General features: G+C 36.1%; 1 protein-coding gene across 2 annotated transcripts in view; it reads left to right on the top strand.

Moving 5' to 3' along the window:
• Nucleotides 1-22,314, top strand: part of MDFIC (MyoD family inhibitor domain containing) — a 50,437-nt gene extending 28,123 nt beyond the window's left edge. For both annotated transcript variants that reach the window (XM_054274072.1, XM_054274077.1), the window contains exons 4-5: nt 6,086-6,361; nt 18,838-22,314. In XM_054274072.1, coding sequence (XP_054130047.1) covers nt 6,086-6,361; nt 18,838-19,085 — 524 coding nt within the window. In that variant the 3' untranslated portion in view covers nt 19,086-22,314. The remainder of the gene's footprint in view (nt 1-6,085; nt 6,362-18,837) is intronic.
• Nucleotides 22,315-24,986: the final 2,672 nt, after the last annotated feature.

Here is a 24,986-nt window from a genome sequence, read left to right as displayed (position 1 = left end):
TATTTAGTTAATGTATGCCTTCTGTGATATGGTAGCTGCAGTATATGCTATTTATGTCCCAGAAAATATTCAAAAATAATTGCTGACAAAAGCCACTTCACAGGTTGACTCAGAGGTACGTCTTGTAATCTGAATGTTAATATTCTGGATAGCTAGACAGAGAAAGCTATTGATGTAGTTTGAAGATCATATTAGAGACTAGTCAGGATTTAGTTAGAAACTGGGGATGGAGAAGGATTGAGATACTTGAGTTCTCCCAGTTTCAGTAAAATTTTATGCTTATTGAGCCTATAACACATACAATATATAATTTTCTTGAAAAGTTAAGATTTTTTTGCTAGTCTGTGGGAAATGTTGCCTTTTATATCTAAAGAATTTATGTTTTCTCCAGAAGTAATTTAGAATCACCTTAATTTTACTCTAGAATTCGGGCAGCCCCTGGTTTTACTGTGCAATTCTTGACTGTCATCTGCTTTATTTTCCCCCTTATGCTTAAATCACTGTTGCAAAGAAGCACTGATAAAAACCAGAGGCCTGATTCTTACCTCCCTTACATATGGTCTGTTCCATGTGATCCATGCAGAGGGAGTAGGAGCAGTGTCCACTGAGATCAAACAGTTCCTCCAGCTCAAATTAATTTGTAGATCTTGACTTTCAGTGTTAGCAGAACCAATCAGGACCTCTGTATTTCCAAAAAAACTCATCTTCCTATTGTAGTTGCAACCTTTTGGGGAAGAGAGAAGGGTTAAGAATACAGTGAAACAATATGATGTATTTTCTCAATGTTTGAAAATACAGTTACAGTTTTTACAACCAGGAGTTGTGCATTTTATTCTTCCCACATCCACCTGCAAAAATACCGTTACTGTGGCCTGATTTGTCATCATAAACTGTTGTGTCATACATAAGGAAAAAAATTGTTCTTCCCTCTCTGGGTGTGTAGTCAGATAACTCAGGCTGTAAACTGGAAAGTTTTTTTTCCATCACTTTCATTGGCCAGACTAGCAAATCTCCACGGATGTCTGTATCAGCTGCTTTGGAATTGCTTTTGATGTGATTAGGCTACTAATTAACTGTCTCAGTTCTTCTCTCCCGCCTGATGTTTTGTTTTGATTCACTTTGACTCAGAGGAGTCTGCATTCAGTGTATGTTTGTTTTTGTGTTTTGTATAAAATCCCTAATGATAGCTTAGACTGTCTTCTTTTGGTCCTCTTTTGGTTGAGAGTTTCCCTCTGTTGACATACATTTTCCTCTTAAATGCATGCATCAGAATTTTTCTTTTAAGAACAGCCGGGACTTTGCAAGGTGTAAATCAGTGTGCAGTCAGGGTGCATATCTATGTGAATATTCATTTAAAGTATGCTAAGAGTTTTACAGTCTGAAGGAGAATGTGCATAGTTACTTCAAAACCATCAAAAACCATAATAAATGTTTACTACTTGAATTCACCAGATAATAACCTTACAATTAAATTATTGTGCAAAGTCAGTTAAATAACAGCAGAAGTCACTGTATTGAGGCCCACTTTGCAAGGAAACCAACGAAAAGGAGGTGTGAAACACGCTAATAGATTATATGCTATAGCAGTATATGGCCTTTTTATTGCTTTTCCAAGGCAGCAGATTCATGTGCAGTTATTACTACCTGTATTATCTGCTAGTTTTCTATCAAAAAAGATTCAGTCTATTGAATCATTAATCTAATATTTATCATTCTTATTGAAAATCCACTAGTGTTAGCACTGTATAAAATATTGACTTAAATCTACTGGTTTTGCTAAAGATTAAAAACATATTAACCTGAAAAGCATGGTATTTCTTAGGACATTTTGAAACTACTCATTGTAGATGTTTGAAATAACAATTTTTCTGTGTTGTCTGAGGAATGATTTTTTTCTTAAATCTTTAACATATAGTAAGTGACCAGTACCATCCTGATTTGATGATGCTGAATGTTCATCCAACACACATTTGAAATTTTGATGTGTGTTGCATTAGTTAGTGAATATCAAGAATAACATTTTTGCTCATACATAGAGTGTAAAATGGGATCTTTTGTAGCAGCACACGGCCTGTTTAGAATGATATAACAGGCGCTGAATGTTCACATATCAAACAAAATGCCATCTTTCTGTAGAAAAGAGGTGTCAAAAAGTTTCTTTGTACCTTTAACGCATGTGATTATGTAGTACAAAATGCAGAGTTTGTAAAATTTCTTGAATATACAGGCAAAAAATGAATAATTCAAAACAACTCATAAGTTCTACATTCTATTGTATCTTTTATAACGCAGGCAGAAGATAGCATTGTGTTCCCAGTAGAGCTGAATTTGCACAAGTTACACCTCGGAAAATGCCAGATGGTCTATGGTCTACTTTTGAGAGCTGTCACATATGTAAAGATTTGAAAAAAGAAAGACAGCTGAATGAGAGCAGTGGATCATTAAAGAGAGAGTGAGAGTCCCTGGGTATCACTGTGTTTTAAGAAGCATTGTGTCGTTCTCCATATTACACCTTTTTTTTTTTTTTTTTTTTTTAGGATATACACAACCTTTAAAAAATAAGGTAAAAATATTTCTGTTCTAAACTGAGTAGTTGTGCTTTAATCTCGGAACTGTCAATTGCTTTTGTTCTTTATGCTAGAATGCGGTCATATGGTTCCTAATTGGTTTCAAGTGTGTTTTAACCATAAGATTCAAGTCTCCCTAGTGCAAAATTATCAATAAAGTTAAAATAAATTTAAATTGAGATAACTAATCCATTTGGGGTTTTATTCCATTTTGATTTGACCTGCGTATCACACGTGAATACTGTAAAGCCAGTCAGCTAAAAAGTTGTATGTTAATGCTAAAAGATGCAAGTAAGGGTACTTTGGGAACAGGATTACTTAATAAAAAATTAAAATAATAAAAAACCCCATAGAAAAGTTCCTAAACCATTAGTAAAAATAATAATAAAATCAAAAACCTGTAACTGTTCAGATTTCCAAGTCTTTCCATTTATCCACATTTTGAGAGAAACACACCTATTTTTAAAGACTGAATTTTGGATATTTTGTCAAGTTACTGTATTGTAGCAAAGCCCAAAAATATACAAACAATTTGTAAGCTACACCACCAATTTAACTGGCTTAGCAAAAGGTCATAGGTGTCAGTTTTATAAACTGACATTCAAACATAGAGAATTTTTAGAAAAGTCTGTTGCTTGTGTTTATTGAGGGAGGTTAACTGCTCCCCAGCAATTCTAGTTCATTGGTACAACTGCACTACTCCACAGCAGGGAATCATAGGCAATGCAGGGTGAGGAAACATTACATGAAATGTGAAAAACACTGTTCCTTAATTACAAAATTTGCATTTAAGTGGGATAATGAAGATAAAACTATGGGGTGCTGTAGACATAAACACTGAATTGTAGAGAGTAAATTTTCATTTCTGGTATTGGCAACGATTTATGACTATTTTGCACATACATGGAAAGAGAATCTACACAAAGGGTTCCTGGTAGTATACTTTTAATAATATTTATTCAAATATGAGAAAATTCCACAAAAATTTGGTTTGGGATGTTTATGAGAGTTTGGAAATGTTAACAAAATATATAGTGGTGCCGTAAGTTTTAGCTTTCGTATTTTCCAAATTCTGTACTGCATTAGTGTATAACTGTGAACCTCATATAAAGTGTCAACAAGTTCTCTTCACAGTTTAGTCAGACAAAACAATCCTTTTCCAGCCTGAGAACCAAGGACACCATTGCAGCTTCAGGCCCCAAAAGTGTAAACAACAGGGAATTGAGGAGCAATCTGGGAGGATGGAACTGCATAACCTGAAGCTGTAATTGGACCATTAAGCCCAATATGTAAATGGAGCAAAACCTCTAAAAGTGTGAAAAACTGTGACCCAGGGTCCATCTTGGGTGTAGTCTCAGCCAGGCTCTGGTACTGCCCAAAGTGTATCCTTTGAAGGCCTTTTAATGAACACCTACTTTACTCCTTTAACACTGCCTAGCCTCTGTTCTAGGTAGCCTCTCAAGGCATCAATAGCCCAGATTGAATTCCAAAGGGAAGAAAGTGCCTTTCTTATGCTTCTGTTCCTAGATTTTACAAACACTAATGCAAAATTGAAGGAGAAACAGTTTGAGTTGTCAATAAAAAGCCTTTGGGTACCAGTTACTTCTTCAGGTCTCAGATAGTGTGCTCCTGTTTTGTTGGCTTGGAGGTTTCTGAGCAGTTACTACTGGTAATAGAAAGGAATGATCTTTGATCTTTGTATTCCCTGTAATATCTTCGGGGAGTCTAAAACATGAATGTTTCCCCCAGCCCTCTCTTTCTTTCCTGCAACAGAAAATTATCACTTTGGTCAAGTAGGTTCAAGCAGGATTACTCTGACCTAGATAAATGTGGGCAGTCAAGGCTATCTTCTGAAAACGTTAGTGGCATTGACTAAAATATCAAGTGGCAAGAAAAGCATGAACCAGTTCATATTTAAACTATTATGAAAAAGAATCCTTTGTTACCTGTGAGCATGACCAGAACATAAAGTTTAAGATTTGTGTGAAGTTTAATCTGGAAAAATTTTTGATCATGGAGAAAGCAATATGAGAGCAGTGTTAGTGTTCTGGATAAAAGAAAAGCATTGGGGGTTTGTTAGGCAAATTTAGAACTGAGTCCTTTTAGAGATCATCTTGGTTTGTTTGTCCCAGTAGTATTTGTTGGAAAATTTGTTAACTTGTACCTGAAGTGATCAGTGGAGTAGTTTCTTTTGGAACAAGCTACCTATAATTATCTATATATATTTTTACCTTGATACTGTGAAATCATCAGAAAATGGATATGAATCATCTGAAAAGAGAATGAGCTGCAGCACTGTTTTTCCTTACTGCTGGCACTAATTCCTCGTCCCTTGGGTATCTAATAGAATCTGGACTTCTTCTTTGACATAACATTTTTAAATAGGTGAAGATTGGACTGTCTGGAAACCTCTTTATTTCCAAGCATCATGCAGTGTTTTGATTAGGAGAGATGATTGGGCTGATACTTTTTGATTGTGAAATCTTGTTGTGTTACTGTGTTTACAGTTTAATTAGTTTTCCCCCATGAAATCTGCATGATTTTTTCTAAATAAGAATTGTTACATTGAAACCACTTTTCTTTATTACTAAGCTTTACATTAAAAAGTTATGCATATTTTCTTTAGTTACAGACTAAAGAATACATAGAAAGTCCCTTTTCCATGTTACAAATATTCTCCTTTATGATACATTAGCTCAACACAAAATGGCCGAGTTTCATATTTGCTCATTAGGATGAGTTTATAGCATGTACTCTTGGAGACTTAGCCAGGTCACTGCAGATTCTTGCCTTGACAGGGGTTGTCTTTTTATTCCTTTGACCTTTTAAATGTTTTCATTAAATTCTGAACTGGCCCATTACATCCATTTCTTAACTTGTGATTCTGAGTTGAAAAATGCAGAGGTGGGGGGGACTTTTGGTTTTGTACCTCTCTGTAATCCGTGAGCTCTATGATTTAAGCTCAAACTTGTTAGTTACCTGGATATTCCTGTTCTTCTATAATATACTGGGTGGCTGAGTGTCAGGGGACCCCTACCACGTCACTCAGGTTATTTTCTAAATGCTGGCGGCCTGCATCTTAGCCCATTACTGTGGTCTGTATCTTTACTCCAACACTTTTTTTGTTCATTTGTGTGTATTTCACACGTTATTAATTTGATTACATCAATACAAATTTATATCAGTTTTGCTACATTCCTTCCCAATCTTGACTTTTTCCCTTTCTTCAAGTTACTTGCATTATTCTCTCTGTGTAGTTCATAGAGCTTTGCAAGCCTTTCCTTGGATTGTCAAATGGACAATCAAGGTCTCATGAAGATGTGACATGCTTTTTGAATAACTAATAATTATTTTTAATCTAGAGATATTTTTTGCTTTATTGTCTTGATGGGGAATGTTAACTTGTCAGTCTGTTTTTAGATCAATAAGAGCAAGGAAAGTTGCATTTTCAGTCTAGCCTAAAGTGGTCAGTTATCAATTTGCAATTTAAATGAACCTTTTCTTTCTTGTTCTTTAAGCACAACCTCAACGTTTGCCTCAGCCAAATGCTTCAGCACTGGAAAGGAGTGAGGAAGAAAGTGGTAAAATCCAAAATGGCCATGTGGGTCTGAGTAATGGAAGTGGAATTCACAATGGGGTCAAGCATATGCCTGCAGACAACAGAAAGCTTTCGTCTCCTGTTTCAGAAAAAATGCACAGAAAAATTCAGTCCACCTTGTCTGTCAACAGCAACAGCAGTAAGAAGAGTAAAATAAGCTCTGTGTTTTCTCAAAAGCCAGGTACCTCACCAGAAGGTAAGCTGATATTCTTACTAAAAAAACCAAACTGAATAAAGAGCAACCAAACCTCAGTAAAAATTATACAATCAACTGAAAATAATTGAAGAGTGTGACTCATGCTCCAGAAGCAAACAGAACTTATTGAGATAAAAGACATGCTTCTTTCCAAAAGGAAAATATTAAGTATTTGAAGGAAAGGGAAGGAATGGGAGAGCTCTTGCTTTCGACATTTGGTCAACATGATCTGATAATGTTTTAGTCTCTGTACTTAGTATCCTGAACTGATAGAAATTCCTGTCAACATTGTCACACGTACATCAGAAAAAAAACCATTAAAGTACTACTAATTCAAGTCATAGTAAATATTTAAATCCAGTAATGGCAGGCTCCGGGAGGGTAGACTTTGCTTTTGAAATGTTCTGTTAGCTGATATCCTGACTAGCTGTGAGGTCTAAACACTAGATAATAAAACAGTGACCTGTGCTTCAGTGTTCAGTGTGCCTTATGCTATATTTGGGATGTAGATAATGCGCACGAAAAAGCTTCATACTCCTGCATAACTTAAATAAGCAAAAGTAAATAATTTCTCCCATGTTTTAGCTATGTCTCTATGCTCTCACTTCTTGAATTTATACTTAAGGCTCCAGAGTTCCTGAGCTTCTCAAGCCACTGCCTTCCCATTAGTACTAATATACTCAATGGACTTTGCTACTGCCCTTAACAAGAGCTAGAAATTTTATTGGTTTGAGGCAGGCACAGATGTGACTGGTTAAGAAAAATCAACTCTGGAAGGAGGGGACAGACATAGATTCATAGAGAAATGGGAGATGGTAGTGTTCAGTGAAGTGGGGAAGATTCTCAGCCTAGATGAAAGGATGAGGGATCAGAAGGACCACATGTAGTGCCCTGAATGAAGCCTGACATCAGTGGAGTGACTCCTTTTGGCTTCAACTACTTTAGTCAAACTTAGTGAATCTGTGTAGTAATATAACAACAGCTTCAGTCAGACCCTTCCATGGGCTGGTCCCCCTACCTATTGTTTATTTTCATGTCTGTTTTCAAGAATCTACTGTTACTTTTCTGTTGCACTTTTAGTCCTCTAACATTTCTTTCCAAAATCACTACTTCATACTTCCTCTGTTTCCTTTTCTGTTACGTGAAATATCCTTTTATCATTCTCCTTAGTGCACTTTGAAAAGACTGTATCTTAAGAATCCTAGATAGATAGAGTCTATCTGTCATTCATCTGTTCATGTGACTGAAACAAAGTGCAGGCCTCTGAATTTAAGAAATCCAATCTCCAAAGAAAAAAAAGCCAAACTGTTGTTTCAGAGGCAGTGCCTATCCTGTTCATTCCCCTATACAATTAATTATGGCAAACATTTCCTTTATTCTTCTAAAATTATCCTGTAACGAATACAGTTGTTGGGGGGTTTTTTCTGTTTAATAACTGAATATCATTATGTCTAATTAAAAAGTGTTTGAGGAGAAAATTATTAATGTCTTAGATTTAACTTTAAATTCTAATGTCTGATTTTAATATCCAACACAATTGTGTTAGTTGCCATCACACAATATTTTTATATGCAGTAGAAATTTTGTTATCCTTAAAGGCATATCTGATTAGAATATGGATCATTAAATAGTGTTGTCACATCTGCTTTGAAAGAATGCACATTCTCTGCATTCTTTCAAAGCAGAGAAATACAGTATAGTCCTTATTGTCACATGCAATTTCACAAGTCACCTAAGAGCTAAGGTTAAATAAAGTCAGCACTGTACACTGGCATTGTAATGTCCTTTTGAAGGTAAGAACTTGGATATATGCTCTGAGTAGCTTGTCCCATTCTGCAAATGTCTGCAGCTCTAACTTTTCTGTTACTCAGTCTGACCAAAGCCCGGGTTTTATCGTGCAATGATTAATGTCTGGTGTATTGGAATATGCCCATAAGGGAATATTTGTTTTTAATAGTGATTTTCTGGTTTTGAAATTTATTTTGCTTTACAGTTCTCTGGCAGGCATGTTTTATATTTGTGTAAACACATCTGCATGCACACATATACAAGCTTTCTGACAGCTTCTTCAGTTTTTCAGTAAGGTACCCTATGGGGCTACATGACAGAACGATAAATTATAAGTAGTGTTCTTATCAAGCTGTTACCTCTCAGGAAGTATAATATATACTTCATTTATTCTATCATCCCAGTTTTTTTAGAAGATGCACAATCAGAAAGTCTGGCAACAGTCAATTGAAATATTTAGATTAACACAAAGAAGAGTTGACTATTTAAAGGAAAAATGATTTATTGATAGCTTAAAAATAATTGTGTTATTACTACATGTGATGTTAACCCCTTATGACTACTTCTGGAAGACTGCATTGCAAAAACCTGATATAATTAGCCCAGTTACTTGTTTAAAGGACTGTAATTGCATTTAAATCAGGAATATATGTATATATATGTATGGATATGCTTGAAAAATAAATCTAATCATACTAAGCCAGAAGAGTATATTATTAATTTCAGTGACTGAGGATTACATAGACATTCTTTCAAAATGTTTAATTTGAACCTAACTTCTGCAGCTTCTTTGTATAATTTTTGGGCAAACAGGCATTTTTCTGAGCAGTTTCCTCTTCTGATTCACTGAATTTCTGTAGAGGCTATTGACACAGCTTCCAGGAAGATAGAAAAGATACAAAGCTATTGAAAATTATTTGTGACATTGCTGAACTACTTGGCCTTGCTTTAATTTGTACCATCTTAACCTCATACGCCACTGGTTACTGCTGAAGAGTTGCTGGGTTTGAATTTACTTGAAGGTGTGTGTTTTTATTCAGGCACATATAGTGTATAGTGTAATAATATAATTTCTAGGCAGTTTTTTAAATGGTCTTATGGAGAAAGAGACAAACTATATTTCTTTTGTACTGTGAGTAATAAATCACCTAAATTAACTCACCTGCTTAGTTTACTGTAGCATCCAGAAAGCTATAGTAGAAAGATGTAAGGTAAACTTGTACACTTTCAGATGTTTCAATTCACAATAATTTTGCCATTCCTTATGTAGTACCTTGGATTTTATTCTTTAATTGCTGGCCTTGTTTGGTTTTTTAAACCTGAAAATACACACCCTGTATTTTTACTTCATCTGCCTTGTCTTCCTCCTTGAGTGTTTTGATCTGTTGTCAGTCAGGAGACTAATGAAATTAAATGAAGGAAGGTGGCCAGAGAAAAGGAATAGATTATGTCCTCAGAAGGAAGAGAAGCAAAAATTTTATCTGTCAAGCTGAGTTTAAACTATAGGAAAGACAAAATATTTTTCATTTTTATCCTTCTCAAAAGCTGCATTCTTATTGATTCTTCTTAAAAGACAAGAAGTGAATCTTTCCGGAGCACCATACTTCGTTGTAATGCAAAGTTTGCCCTGATCTAGTACTTTGTTCTAGAAACAGAACAGAAAGCCTGGAAGGGCTTCAAGCAGGATAGAATCAAGAAACCTGATGGGCTTGCCCTCCATCCTACACAGGAGCATATTTGGGCTCATGCTTATTTGAAATGTAGCATGCTGCTCATACTGCAGATTTCAGTATATATACCAGAAAGCTAAATGAAGTTCAGTATTACTTTACCCTCGCTAGCACATCTGCCTGTGAAGGTTGGTGCTGCTCCTGTTGGTCTCCAAAGTACTAGCTATGAAACCTCCCAGTCTGCCACCCCTCAAAAATTCACCCACCACAGTTAAGAACTCTTTTATTAATTGTTCCAGCTGAAAACTCCACTTGTGCTGTGGGTCATATCTTGTGAGCTTTTGGAGCTGAATTTGTGTAGGGAATGCTTAAAATGTAACAGATATTTTTGTAGCAGTAGTATAAAAGCTTTAAAAACTACTTTTTAAGTGAGTCTGTGGGATATGTGGCCATGTCAGCATTCCAGAATATGCTGGTTAGAAACACTTTCACATCCAGTGAGACTTAGGAGGTTGTGAGTGCAGTCACCAGTTCTGCTTTTCCTCCACATCTATTATTAATCCATATTGTCCCTGAAGAAATCTTACTCAGCTCCATAACTTATACTACAAAAAACCAAAGGAATTATGAAATAGTTGGAGTGTCACTCCTAAAGAGCAGTTTTTAAACACTGTTTCAGTTCTAAAGCTTTTTCAAAGGGACTGGATAGGTTTCTGTGAATATTGGGAATAAAAAAATTTTTAGCTCAAAGAAATTTTAATAATATTTTGAATTATTGATGCCAGAGGTGTCACAGTACTTCCAAAATTCTGGTTGGTAGGCCATTAGCAAAGAGAATTGTAACTATTTTGCACCCGTTTATTATGAACAGTGGAGAAAAACACCTTAGAAAGATAAAAAAGCTATTGTAAAGGAGTAAAAAGGAAGACAGTCTAGTTGCTGTGTTCAGATGCAGAGTATCCAGAGCCCTGATGCAGATCCAGATGCAGACCTTTCCAGAGAAACTTACAGAAGAGAGGAGGTCTAAAGGAGGCAGCAATGAGGCAGCAGAACAGTAGATCTAGATGTCAGGAAATGAAGACAGATGCGTAACTGAATACACACATATGTGTATCAGAGTGGTAGAAGGGAAGTAATAATGACATGCAGTTGGAGGAGGAAAGGAAAGTTGGGCAGGGGAAGGAAGGAAGAGGAATCTAATTAAGGGAGTGAGGAGCCAAGGTAGGTGCTTATTATTTTCTAAAAACCAAACCAAATTTTTCTACCAAGCCCTTATGAACCTTGATGTTATACATTTTTTGAATCAGAGCAATAATTTATGAAAAGTTACAGATGGAGAGGGAATACAGATTTTTATTTGTTTCTGACATGAAGCTCTCATTTCTGGTCAAGTTATTGTGACCTCAGAAGTTACTGTGTTTGGCAGAGAAATTCCCACAACTACAATGACTTGATAATTTGAGTTTTATGTGGTACTTCACTCAAAAGGCTTTGAGCATACACAATTGCAGTATTCATTTGGAAACAGTAGATTTTTAAACTATGCTGAGCAAACAGATCATGAGCCTGCCTCCTGTATAGACAGTGAGATCTTCTCCATTCTTTCCTTCCCAGGCTCTCTAAATCAAAAAGCAATAAAAGGCATCTTCTTTGCAATGGGTTTCTTTCAGGAGAGGTCTTTAGGAAGTGTAATAAAGCTAAATGCAGAAGTGAGCTAGATAAGGAAAGCCTGCAGCATGGGGGTGAGACTCTGGGGAAGGACAGCCAGTGCAGACTTGCCACCACATTGAAGTTACCGTTCATGCTTTCCCAGAAGCAGAGCCTGAAGGAACCTTCCTCAACTTAATAGACTGTGTTTCTTGTGCTGCTGAGCTTAGAGATGTGATGAACTATTTCACTGAAAAAAGTGTGGATGTTTTTTTTAAATCCAGTGTTTAAAATTCAACATTTCAGGGTGCATTTGAATGAGACATCCCTCTCCTCCTCCCCCTTCTTTTTAGTATAATGCAAACTTCATCTGTTCTAGATTTTGAATCAAAGCATGGGGTTGGGGACGCTATTTAACTCATGCTGCTGACCACATAAATTTATTATAATATCCCAAGTGGTACTGATGGCTTAACTGAGGGTGAAGCAAATCCAACAAACAGCCTTTGTGTTAAGCCAGGGTCTTAAGAGCCAGTAGGTGCATATACATGGAAAGTAATGTGTAGTTGTCTTAGCATGCTAGCAGACTTCTGTTTGAAGTAGGAGTGTTTTACTTTGGTTTCTATAACTTTATATAGGAAAAAGGGCTTCCAGGAAACTTTTCTTTAGTGCACATGATTTGCAGTAGGATTGTATTGAGTTTTTTTCCTCTTGAGGGACACCACAGCAGCACTAAGTTTTCTTTTATATACTGTTCAGTCATTTGATTGGTATTATTTACTGAAATTCAGTAAAAGTGTGCACCTATAGCCTAACATTGCAGAAGTATCTATTGGGCATCTCTCAACCTGGCTTATTTTTTAAACATACATACGCTTCTGAACGCCATCCCATAGCATTAAGTTTAGGCAGCTACTTGTTAGTATCCTGCAATCTCTCTACTTCAGCTGAAATTTTGTTATGTTTTAGAAATTGGTTCAAAGTGGATTTGTGTGTGAGCATGAAGTGCTAAACAGGGGTCTTTGTTAAACAAGGTTGTAAGGTTGTATCAGAGCACTGTCCCATAGACAGTGGGCAAATAACATTATCATATGGTCAAATGTGTGTTTTTTAAGAACGCGTTTTGAAGAGTGATGTGTTTTAAGTATGGTTTACATCATTTTTTTGCACAGAAGTCTTGAAAGGTAATTTACCTGGTTTTTAACAGGATTGAGTGGAGAACAGGGCCTGTAACAGAAAGAGGGTCTTTCAACAGCATCTATTTTATAAGGACATAGTCTAGCTAGCACCTAAGGACATAGTCTAGCTGGACCTAAGTTGTCTCAGTATTTGCAGTGGTGAGCAGTGGCAATGAAGGCTTCATATTCTAAGGAAGTCTTAGGTATTGGAAATTAGCAGATTTCTTAGTATATCTGTATGTTTGAAATTACTCCTGAGGTTATATCTGTATTGAGGGCTTAGAATATAAGCTTTGATGAAAGTTTCCATGTGTTCAGTGTGATTTGCCTGTTCAGGCAACATTTTAATTTTCTTGTTCAATAGAGATAATAGGTTTTTATTTTGAATGGTGAAATATCACGTATACTAGGCTTTTAAAGTATGTTTTCCTGTGTCTTAATAAATGTCAGTCTTTCATCTAGAAGTAACCATACTCCATACAACATGTCAGTTTGTTCTTTCAACCTTTGCTTATTTTCCTGTGGACATTTTCCTGGGTGCAGTGATTTTTCTCTGAAGATAGACGGTGGGTTGCAAAGGCTGCCCATGAGCCCCGCTGCAGGAGTGGTGGGAAGTGTGACAGCACATGTGCCGCTGCTCAGGAATTCTGCTCCCTCCCTGCCTCTGCAGGGCTTTAGGAGCCGTGTGCAGGGTGGTTCCTGGCTGGGGCTGTGCGCTCATCCCGCGCCGTGCGCTCATCCCGCGCTGCCGGACTGCGGGACGCCTGTAGCGCCTGCTGGGGCCTCTGTTCAGAGCTCTGCGGGGGCCCTCTGCAGCAAACCCCTGCTGAAGACCTCAGCTGTCACTTTGATTGTGGGTTTGCCCTTTTTGATTCTCTCTGTGAGACAGCAGAGTGCCTGGAGATTTGTTTTGAGTGGTCTGAACTTGGTGAATATAGTTAGTAAGAAGCTGACCAAGGTCGCCATCCTGTAAGTGAGCTTATTTATCACTGTAGACATGAAAAACTTTTATCGTATGTGACCTGCCTGCTTGGTATGATAGCTTTTTGAGTCAGTTTGTGACAGGTTAGTGTCAAACATTACAAAAGCAGCACATAGCAGCCTGCACATGCATTTCTCTGTGCATTTTTCAGTTCATCTTCTGCATTTCCTGTACAGTTTTGATGGTTGATAGTTCTCTACAAAATCTGTTTTTTAAGTAGAGCTGCACCTTTTCATAGAAATGAAAAGGAGGTTATACAAGGAAAATTTAAATAAAATAAATGTATGTTTCAGTATTTGAAAGAAATTGGATACCATAGTAATATCTGTATGCAGAAGTTTTAGAAGGAAAAAGTGGTGTGCGTGTGCCAATGTTTAAAGACATAGACAAACATTAAAATAGTTTTATTTTTATATTGTTTCTTTTCCTTAAATGAGTGTAGCTGTTATAACTGGGGTAAGTTAGAAATGCAGACTTCTGGGCTTTTATAACAGTGTGTAAACAGTTTGAAGGGATGTTAGGCCTATTTCTTGTCTGGATTTTGTCTGTGGTAATATTTAAAACCCAGTTAAAGTAGATGTTAGGTGTACTGTATCCACTTTATGGTTAAATCAGCACATGGTTGGATGTGTGTGTGTATGATATAAAGCAGCAAAAACTTGAACATGCTGGTTGTGTTCTGTTTGCCTTGGCATTGTTTAACAGTTTTGATAAAGTTCCCTAAGAAATTTGTGCCTTTTGGGGATGTGCCGAAGGATTAAGGGAACACCTTCACTTGCATTGGTTTTAAAAAGTGTCAGATGGGATGCCCCTTTTAACTTCAGGTCTAATTTTCATTCCATACAAAATGAAAGAATAATTGAAGATAAGCTTGAGTATCTGAAAGCTCACCTTTCTTCCCCAAACATGAGTTGGTCTAATAAAATGTACTAGCACTGCCTACAGATCAAGAGTGTTGTAATTTATGCCATTTAGAATAGCTTATGGGAGCTTGGATCTAGTCAACAAATGTGATAGAGTGTTTTGATGAAATCAGAAGCAATTGGTAAAAGAACTAGGGTAGATATAGGGGTTTGGAATTTTTTTTTTTTTTAAGGTATGCCTCTAGACAGTGTTCACACCCCACATCCTCACTGTTATGTAGTGACAGTCTCTAGTGCATCATTTCTCAATTAAAGAAAAGTGTAATGTAAGAATTGAAAAACAATGGAAATTTGAGACTGGTGTGGGTGTAGTGTGGAAGTCCTAAGAAAAAGTTTATCTTCATTAATGATTTGCCTGTGTAATGTGATGAAAATTAAATACTTCCACAGAAAGGGAAATCGCTTTAATGAAAGCTTAAACCTCAGAAACTTCAGAGTTAAGTTACTATCAACAGCAGTGCATCATGAATGTCAAGACTAATGGAGTGCTGTCCACAATAAAGATGTGCCCCTAACTCTTGATTGTGTTACTATGTCTAATGGGAAAAGAATATTCTAATTCTCAAACAAACAAATAAACAAAAAAGAGCTTAAAGAAATTTTAATCTGGCACCAGTATCATAACTAGTATTACTGTATAATTTCCTTTTTAGAAAAGACTAGAATATACTCAAAGTTCCCAGAAAACACATTATCAGACATTAAAATCACCAAGTTTACAAATACATAAAATATATTTAGTTCTAGTTGGATTAAAGTGATCCACTCCTCAGTCACCTGAAAAAAAAAATCAGATTTTGATGGGGTGAGGTTAAAGAGTGGAAGTTAAGTATAGTCTTTATTCTTAATGTTAATCTTAACATCTAATTAATATTAATCTAATGTTATTCTTAATTCTTAGTAAATTTTAAGGTTTAGACTAATATGTAATTTTCAATAGTCTCCTTGGTCTTATAAGCAGGAAAAAATTACTGGAGTGTCTTGTGCAAGCAATGAAATATATTGTAGTGGTCTCCAACATGGTAATGAAAAACCTGTGGTCATCTCTTTTGAAGTGAGCTTTGTATAGCACCTTCATGGCTGTATTCCACTGATCACACCAGCAGTCAGTTTTAGCTGTGTAATGTTTTCTGTGGAACTGTCAGGTTGCTGTAGGAATGTTGATACTAGAGAAGGGCGAGTTTTATGTGGCGTGGTGGTTTGTTATTACTAAAAAAATACAGTGTATCTTTTTCCTGTAATTGCATCTGTACATTAGAAGCCAAGAAATAGGGGTCAAACATGGAAGAAATTATTCTTCCACACATTTTATCCAACTGTATTACAGCCCTTTAGAGTCATGATTCTGAATTCACCAAGTTAGGTAGGACTAGGTAGCAGCATGCTTTGTCATGTGTTAAATAATTGCTACCTGGATAGCTATTAAAAGTCAATAACATGAAGAACATAAAAGCATGATTATTTCAAGTTTGTCCTTGAAATGTGAATCAAAGTTTATGTTCATTGTGCAAATGAGTCATTGCAAGAATGAAGAGAGCACTAAAGGGGATCTTTGCTTTCTCTCAATTGTTTGTGCAGGTTAAGTAAAATTGTTATATAAAGATTTTTTGAATCAAACATTAGGTTTGCCATCTGGGGAGAAGGAAATAAAAATAAAGAGTAGGTAAATAAATCCTTTTAGTGTTTCAGTCATTGAAGAAGGGATGGAAATAAAGACCCTCTGTAGAGTTTCCATAATAATACTAATGGCCAAAATTTTTTACTATGTCTTGGACCATTTTTCATAGCTTTTACCTTTGAAATACGTACATTTAAATCAATGTGGACTCTTCTTGTAAGTCTTGATTTGGTGGATTTTTTAGCCTAGGAGGGAAAAGTTCTTTTGTGGGTCTGGAAAATGTTTTCTGAGTAGAATCTCTGTTTTATAACCTTGAACTCTGTTCCTTGCCCATCACTAGTATTATAATGTCTATGAATGTGTATTCCTCTCCCTGCAATTTTACATATCCTTGCATGAAGCAGGCAAGATTTTTTTGAACATCTTATTTACAATATGTATACACACAAAGTTTCGTTATGGCGTACTAAAAAAAATTTCTAGAACGACATTTGTAGTTGTATTAGCTTCTTCAAGCTGTATTTTAAAGATGTGATATACTAAAACCTTAGTTCCTCAAATATAAAGGTTTCTTAGATAGAACTCTTGGCTTCTTTATCTTTTTCCTTCATATTAAAAGAAAATCTGAAAGGAGATTCTACCTGAGCATATTTAACACCATCTCCATGACAACCAGCTAATTAATCGCTATCAGTCTGGCTTTGGTCCTTTTCAGTGAACTGATACTCTCCAGCTTTTTTTCATATATCTTCTGTGTTTTCTATGAAGGTCATTTATTTAATGACATTATGTCTTTGGGAATAAAAGCTTTTTAATACAAGAAACAATTTTCTTTAAAGCACGTTAAATGTACCTGTGGTTTCCTCTCAGTTTTGTTTCCTGCACAGTAGTGGGGAGATTTTAAGGTTAGAGTTTTGAGGCTTTTTCTGAAATTTCTATCTTGCTTCCATCTTGCTTTTTCTGAAGTTTCCATCCTTTTCCTTTCGGGCATAAGGGTTCAGTAGTACATTATGACTGTGGCCACATTGCAGCACAGAAATGTCCAAGCTAAGTTTGCATCTAAGTAGTGTGGTAAGTAGGAATGGGCTAAGGGTTCAAGTAGTTCCTGTGCTTTTTGGGACAGATCTGGCTGGTCTGAGCCTCTGTTGCTGCATTGCTGTAGGTATTCATGCTTGCTTGTGTAAGTCATCACTGCAGTATCATGCAGTCAGAGTTTCTGCAATGTTAGAGGTATTTGGAATCAATCAACATGGCTACTACACAATTTTTAACATTTATAAATTTGCTTAGAAGGCCTGATAATAGTATTGCTGTTGCAAGTAATTGAAAATTTTCCCCTATGACAGCAGTCTTCAGCCTGCGAACTGTGAGAACTTAACCTCCATAGAATGGAATGTCTGTAGGTGCTTAGACAAACTGTCCATATAGCTCAATATCCTGCTGTTCCTAACAGACTGTCATAGAGGATACTTGTAGGGACTTGTAGGACTCGATTGTCCTACAAGAGACAAGAGATAGGGTGAGGTTGTGCAGGATATTTCCCCCAGAACATTTTTCCAGTCTTCACCTGGCTGTGGCTAAAGAGTTCAAAGTTTGCAGGCAGTAAAAAGAACAAAAGCTGAGGCTAGGAAGGAAATGTATTTCTCCATCCTGAACACATTTTTTATTTTCAAATTTTTTGTTTTGTTTCTGAATGACTATTCACTGCCTCTGACAAATTAAATATGTTTATACATATGAATTTATACACATCATGTAAATAGAGTATATCCCTCAATCCTGCAGTCTCCTTTTCACTGGCACATGTTTAGTTCCCATCCTTGTTTTCCTGTCATGTCTCATGGATGCATTATTGTTTGAAGTTATTCCATATATTTACTCTTTGGGTGCCATATTTTTTGCAGATAGTTTGTGGGACACCTTAATTATCTATGTAATTTAGTAGTACTTCTAAAAGCTGGTTATTGATGTTCAGGTATAGTTAAGAACTCTTGAAGATTGAATTGGCAATTCTTTTAATGTACTAAGTAGATAAATCTAAAATTAAAGGAAGAGAAGAATCTGTATTTTGACTGAATATTTTATATATTGTTGAAAGTAAGAAATGCATATAGCACTCAGTTAAGCTGGTTTTAGTGTGTGCAAAGAACAGTAAAAAAATCAACAATGTTTAGGCAACTCCTTTATTTTCCTTCACATGTATTGAGCAAACAAAATAGTTTCAGAAAGGTGAGATGAACTGGGAAAGGCTGGAAATTATTTTAGGCAGTTTCCCTCATTAGTTGCTTTTAAAATTATTTTTATCAGTTTGTGTAAGAATGTATAAATGAAGATAATAGATATGGATATTTTACATAATAAATGACTAAGGAGTTTGATCTGAGCAGCTCTGAGCAGTTTAGTACTTGGGATTTGTATGAAGTGAAGTGGTGTCAGGAAACTCACACAGAGCTGGAGATGAGTTGAGCTGCAGAAGTGACCATGAAGATGCAAAGACGGTTTTTTTAGATTATGTCTACTCCAAACCATTTTCATTCAGCTGCTTACTTGACATTGTGATGTATCTGGATTTAGAATGACATATTAATGATTTTCTCTGTTCTTCTTTGCCTTTTTTTTTTTTATTGTTTTGTTTGCTCCTGACATGCTACTGAACTATTGCATATGAAGATTGCTGTGTTCACTGTATCCTGGCTTGCTTGTTCTGTGAATTTCTCACCCTCTGCAACATTGTTCTGGGACAAGCGTCCTGTGGCATCTGCTCGTCGGAAGCGTGCTGCTGTTGCTGCGGTGACGAGGTGGGGGACGACTGCAACTGCCCCTGTGACATGGACTGTGGCATCATGGACGCCTGTTGTGAATCTTCAGATTGCTTGGAGATCTGCATGGAATGCTGTGGGATCTGCTTCCCATCGTGAAATATTTATCCCTTTCTATTTTATTCTCTATAAAACTGGAGAGCTTTTCTTTAATAAATTTGAAGAAAGACAAGGTAAGATTTTCACACTTGCACTGTTAATTCCCTTTATATAAATATTTTTTTAAAAAGCAATCCTCAAATCTGTATTCTAACACGAATTGTATAGTTTTGTATGTGAAACTAAAGCTACATTCCAGCTTCCTTTTGGCTTTGCAAATGGAAGAGTTTATTGAAAGTGAATTATAGGCCTGATACTGTGGGCCATTCGAAGGCAAAATTCCCATTTGAATCGAGTGATAGGTTTTGGTCAGAGAAGAGACTGCAAGGCAAACCTTAAGTGTTTGCCTTTACCTACTTTAATGTTTAAACACTCAAATGCCTCCATGCATAACATGCCTTTACAGGCATTCTGAAAATCAAGATTTCTCTATTTCTCTCTCTTTGGGTTGAAAGCAACTTTGCTCTGTTGTTATAAACTTAATTCAAAAGCCAGCATCAGAAATCTTCCACTGGTTTTGCTACAGTGGTCATGTTGGCAATATGTCTTTTGTTTTGAATATCTCATTGATTAGAGAGCAGTTCCTGGTATTTTCTGTTGCTGAGATTATCTGACAATCTAAAGTCAAATATAGGTTTTGCCCTGGGCTAGAAGAGTACCAGGATTTCTTTGTCATCAATCAAGACAGAATAGACACCTTATCATTTTAGTTCAGTACTATTATTACTTGAAATGCTTTCTGTTAAAAGAGACTTTGGAAATCTGTGTAGACATGAAACACATCCTCAGAGTAACCAACTAATAGACTAACGATACTTCAAAAATTGGCTATAAGAGGAAAATTATTAGAAGAATAAGAATCAAGAATTAAGTATCTAAACCAGTGCATAAAGTGGCCTCGTCATGGCTGTTTGTGGCTTTGGAGCCAGGGCTACATAACTTACTATGTATTTCTTTATGGTGTAAGAAAGATCTACAGAGGGTAGTAGAATTTAAACATGGCATAAAAACAAATTTAAATTGACTTTATTAAGGAATTCTTTCATATTCTTAATGCAAAAGCAAGTGAAAAATGTTTATTCTCGGATACATTTTAAATGCTATTTTTAAATAACTGTGTAAAAAAAGATCATTTAAAATATATGATATGCTTTAAAAATAAAAGGACTAGTATTTAAAATATTTGAAAAATACAGTTAGGATATGTTGGACCTAACTGTATATTCCCTGTTGCGCCATTAAGGTTTTCCAAGAAATATCTCTCTTTTGTAATTGTAATTGTGGAACACATAAAGAGGTTTGTGGCATTCCCAGATTTAGGGAATCAGTCTATCCATTCTCTTTACCATCTTCTAATTTCTACCCTCCCTGTCTGTAGCTCACAAACTGTTCTTTGTAAACCATCCACACATCTTGATCTCACAAACTTTCCTGTTTACACTCCAAGTATTCCATTTGTAGAACATAGATTTGTAGATCTCCTAAATTCAGTTCTTGTTACAGGAGTCATCAATAGCCAAAAGCATGTGTGTTGAGGGAATTGGCCAAAAATGTCTCTTTCTACTATGGTGAATTCAGTTTATGCAAATGTGACAAGCTAAAGATCACAGGAGTGTGAAGCTATGTCGACAAAAGGTCTGATATTAACCAAAGCTTCTTCTTGTGAACACTGACTAGTAGTGCCTACTACTGCAAGTTATCACTGAAGCCAAATCCTTAACTCTGCTAGGGAGCTGGGAAGTGTTACATTTTGCCTTAGCATATGCAATATTGTGGTGTATTCTGATGCAATGCAGATTCACCCTCAGAGGGTTTCCTAATCTTTTTTTTTGATAGTTACTACAAGTATTATTCTTATTATGTTTTTTTTTCTTTCATATATTGGGCCAGATTCTGATCTGTATTCCATAAACTAAGTGCATTTCCATTCATGTCAGAATTTTTTGTTGGTTAAATTCCAGTTAGAGAGCACAAAAATATTATGGTAATAGGCAGGCTAATAAGGAATAATATAGTTAAAATGATAAATTCCCAGTGCTCAGAATCAGGCTCATGGGGCTCAATTATGACTCCTAAAAGGCTGAACCACATTGGGAAGGGGGAAGAGGTGCCTTGGTTGAGTGGCATTGCCTGGAGGCATTTTGTCTTTGTAAGGCATAATGCCTCTGGGGAAATTGGGGGCATCACAGTGAGCTTTGGGACTCAATGCACCTTGGAAAAAGTCTAGACAGTACTTTGTCCATTGCAGGTGTGTGGTTGACACCGTGGTTGTGGGAACATGTTCTCTGGGGCTAGACAGCTCCATGAACTGTTTTTCCTCATGTCCTTCTGGCCACAGAGGTGAATTAGGGCTGTTTCTTGTCTGATTGTGCTTTTGGGACAGAGAAGAGGACTCCCCGTCTCTTGTCCTGCCCTAATATCCATGCCCTGCTGGAACAGTTCTCTGCTTGGAAAATGCACATTTGTGTATCATGCTTTTAGTGGATGCTAGATCTTAATAAAAATTACTTTTACCACAGGTTTATATGGTTAAAAACAATAATTAAAAATACCAGTGTAGGGAGTTATTTTCCTGTGTAAAAGTTATCTACGGAGTTTGTCCTGCACAAGGCCTTCTATCTACTTACTGGAACTTAGTGGGTTTTTGATTTATTGAAATTATAAAAGCAATAATTATGAGAACTTTGTTCATATGTGTATGTACTTTTTCTCACACAATTGGACATACACACACAGTGTCTTTTCCCACCTTTTTTGTGAAATACAAGGAAGTGAAAATAGTGTTATTAAACCTCATAATGATTAGAAGTATCAAAGTATTACAGACAATTGAAAAAAAAATGTGTATTTTGTTTGACATTTAAATGTAGTCTGCTACTGTGTGTCATAGAGATATTAGCACTTTTGAAAAATATATCTTTGTAGCAGAGAATATTAGCATGTAGTTTAAGGAATTCCTTTCTGTATTTACATCCTTAAATTCTGTTTTGTAATTTTCACTCTATAATCAGTCTTGTAAGCACCTTGTGTAGTAAAAAAAGCAGAATCAGAAGTCAAATGTGAAAATAGAGTTTAAATAAAATGAAAACATTAGAATTTAATTGTCTATTTTATAATAGTTCTTGTGAACTTGTACAGTGTTTCAGTTTATAGTTCTGCAAACTGGCCCATTTGAAAGACATGATGTTTGTACTTTATATCAATTGGATGTGCTACTTGCAAACACTATTTTGAAATAAAAATCTTTATTTTGAAACTTTTGGATATCACTTTTTTCTAGTCTTGCCTTGTTACTCCTCTGCAGAATAATTTAATGTCTTTTTGTGTTTTTTCTTCTACTTTAACCCTTGGGTGACTTGCACAGAGGGTGAACAGGTGTACAAGTTGTCTTACAGGTGGAGCTGAGCCAACTCAGGCACAAGAAGCTGTGCTAGCATGCACCTCCAGCAGTAAAAAAGTTTGTCATTAAGAGGGAAAATTCATTCCTTGGTGAAACTGGATTAATTAGGTGAAATTACAGTAATTATTAAATTTTATCAAAATGAAAGTTATTTTAATACATCCATTGCAAGTCTTCACTTTACTAAAAACAAGCTGAATTAAGAGTGCAATCGGCTCTTAGGATTCATATTATTTTTCTCTCATGTCAACTTAAGCTAAGTGTGAGAATCCTTATAATACCTTAAAACTGCAGAAACTGCATGTCTGCAGTCTTTTGCCTAATTTTTCTACATCTATACCACCATAGAGGGTCAAAAAAACTTGCTTCTCTGGCCATTACAGAGGAAAGATGATAAAACTGGCAGAAATTGTGTTTGGGTGTGTATCATGAAGTCTTGCATTGAGATTGTGCACCAAAATAATTGTTTTAGTAAAAGAACTTACAAATGCATAGAAAAAATAGCATCCTTTGACACCTATTTTAGTTGGTCTAGCCAGGATCCATAATACATAGGATTTGTAGAAAAAGATGGCTCCTGTGAAGAAGGATCAGGAACATTCAGGCGCTTTTGGATTGAATAATGGCTCTATTTCAGTCATAGTTCTCATGTTAAGAATTGTACATTGACTTAGATGAATCACTGATTTTATAATATTCTGAAAGAGAAAATTTACTGAGGTCTTCACACACTTAGGCTTTTTTCACATTAACTTAATGGTTGCAATATTTGATATATATTCTTGGAGAGCAGTGCCAATTTGTATTGATGTATCTCCATGTTAATGCTTTTATTGTCTTCAGTCTTGTAACTTTCTAAAAAGAAACAGAACATAGAATGAATGATGTATCTGAAATCTTACTCTTGGCACCAAAATTAAGTTAAACATTAGAGAAGTATCTCCCTAGTGTATTGTCTTAGTCTTTGAGTGCATACACCATGTACTGGAAAACTCCACATTGTGTTGATGGTAACAGTAGTAGCTCTAGAATCCTACAGACATTAATCTTGCATTTTCCCTTACCTTTCGAACCTTTTGCCAGCTCTTAGCACTTCCAAAGAGAGCAGGGAGACCTTAACTCAATTTTAACCATGAAAGAAGTTTAGTAAAAATAATACGCTGCACTCACTTCCAAGATGCACTTGTTGACTGTGCTCAATGCATTTGAACGTGCAGTTGATTGCTTGTACTAATTTTAGCCTACTCTTAAACACTTGCTTATGCTATTTACTAGTGATTTGGTGCTAGTGTCATGAAAGGATGGGTTTTCTCACCTTTAGAAATCTTTAATATGATGGACTATTTCTAGTATAGTTGGAGAGAGAACATTCTCTGAATTATCATTCTGTAAAACAGGCAGATGTTTAATTAGATTAGGTGTTCTTAATGTCTTTGTGATTTTTAATCATAGGTTCATAGAATGGCTTGAGCTGGGAGGGACCTTAAGCATCATATAATTCCAACCTGCTTGCCATGGGCAGGGATGTCTTCAACTGGATCAGGTTGCTCAGAGCTCCATCCAACCAGGCTTTGAACACTTACAGGGGTGGGGCATCCACAACTTCTCTGGACAACCTGTTTTCATGCCTCATCACCCTCACATTGGGAATTGCTTCCCAATATCTAATCTAAACCTCCCCTCTTTCAGCCTTAAGCCCATTCTCCCTCATCTTATGACCTTACATGACCTTGTAAATAGTCTCTCTCCATTTGCCTTTTAGGCTCCCTTCAGGTAATGGAAGACTGCAGTTAGGCCACCCAAAAGCTCCTTTTTCCAGTCTGAACAATTCCAATTCTCTTATCAGTTCAGCACACTTCATAAAACACTGTGTACAATCCTGTTTTCTTATTTTATGTATGCATATTATAGCAATTGTTAGTACATTACCATTCAGTACTCATAAAAATGGAATGTAAGATGAAAGACTGTATAATACCTTTTATACATTTTATAGTGCCCTACTGATTTTTATTCTGGTATGCATTATGCTATTTTAACTGACAAAGTACTCCACTGTAATTGGGGCTCTTTATATCATCTCAGTAGGGTATGTAATTGGTGCCCAAGCACTACACAATTCCTCTTCAATCAGTGATGGAGGATTCAGAAATTTGTCTCCTCTCCAAGTTGCACAAAGTGACCACACTGTGAATATGCTGTACTCCAGTATATTTCATGTTACAATCCTACTTTTTGAGGCACCAGATTCACAGTGCCTACCTTTGTTTCCTTAGTTTTTTTGCAATGTAGTATATTTGGGTTTGTTTTGCTTTTAAATTTTGGTTCAAAGAGAATTGAAAAGGTCTTCATTGTGGAAGTCTGGGACAATATCAAGATACATGTTGCATTGTAAGTCGTTTCTTCATATTTTCTATGTTCTCTGCTATATGCAACTTCTAGTCAAAGAGACTTGTAAAAGTGATGTCTTTGGAACTTTGGACTTGGCATCTAAATAACTG

Source organism: Melozone crissalis, unplaced genomic scaffold (assembly GCF_028551555.1).
Source record: "Melozone crissalis strain CALT ecotype California unplaced genomic scaffold, PUWL_Pcris_2 ptg000004l_1, whole genome shotgun sequence".
In the NCBI taxonomy this organism is placed as follows: Eukaryota; Metazoa; Chordata; class Aves; order Passeriformes; family Passerellidae; genus Melozone; species Melozone crissalis.
This window is presented reverse-complemented; position numbering and strand designations above follow the sequence as displayed.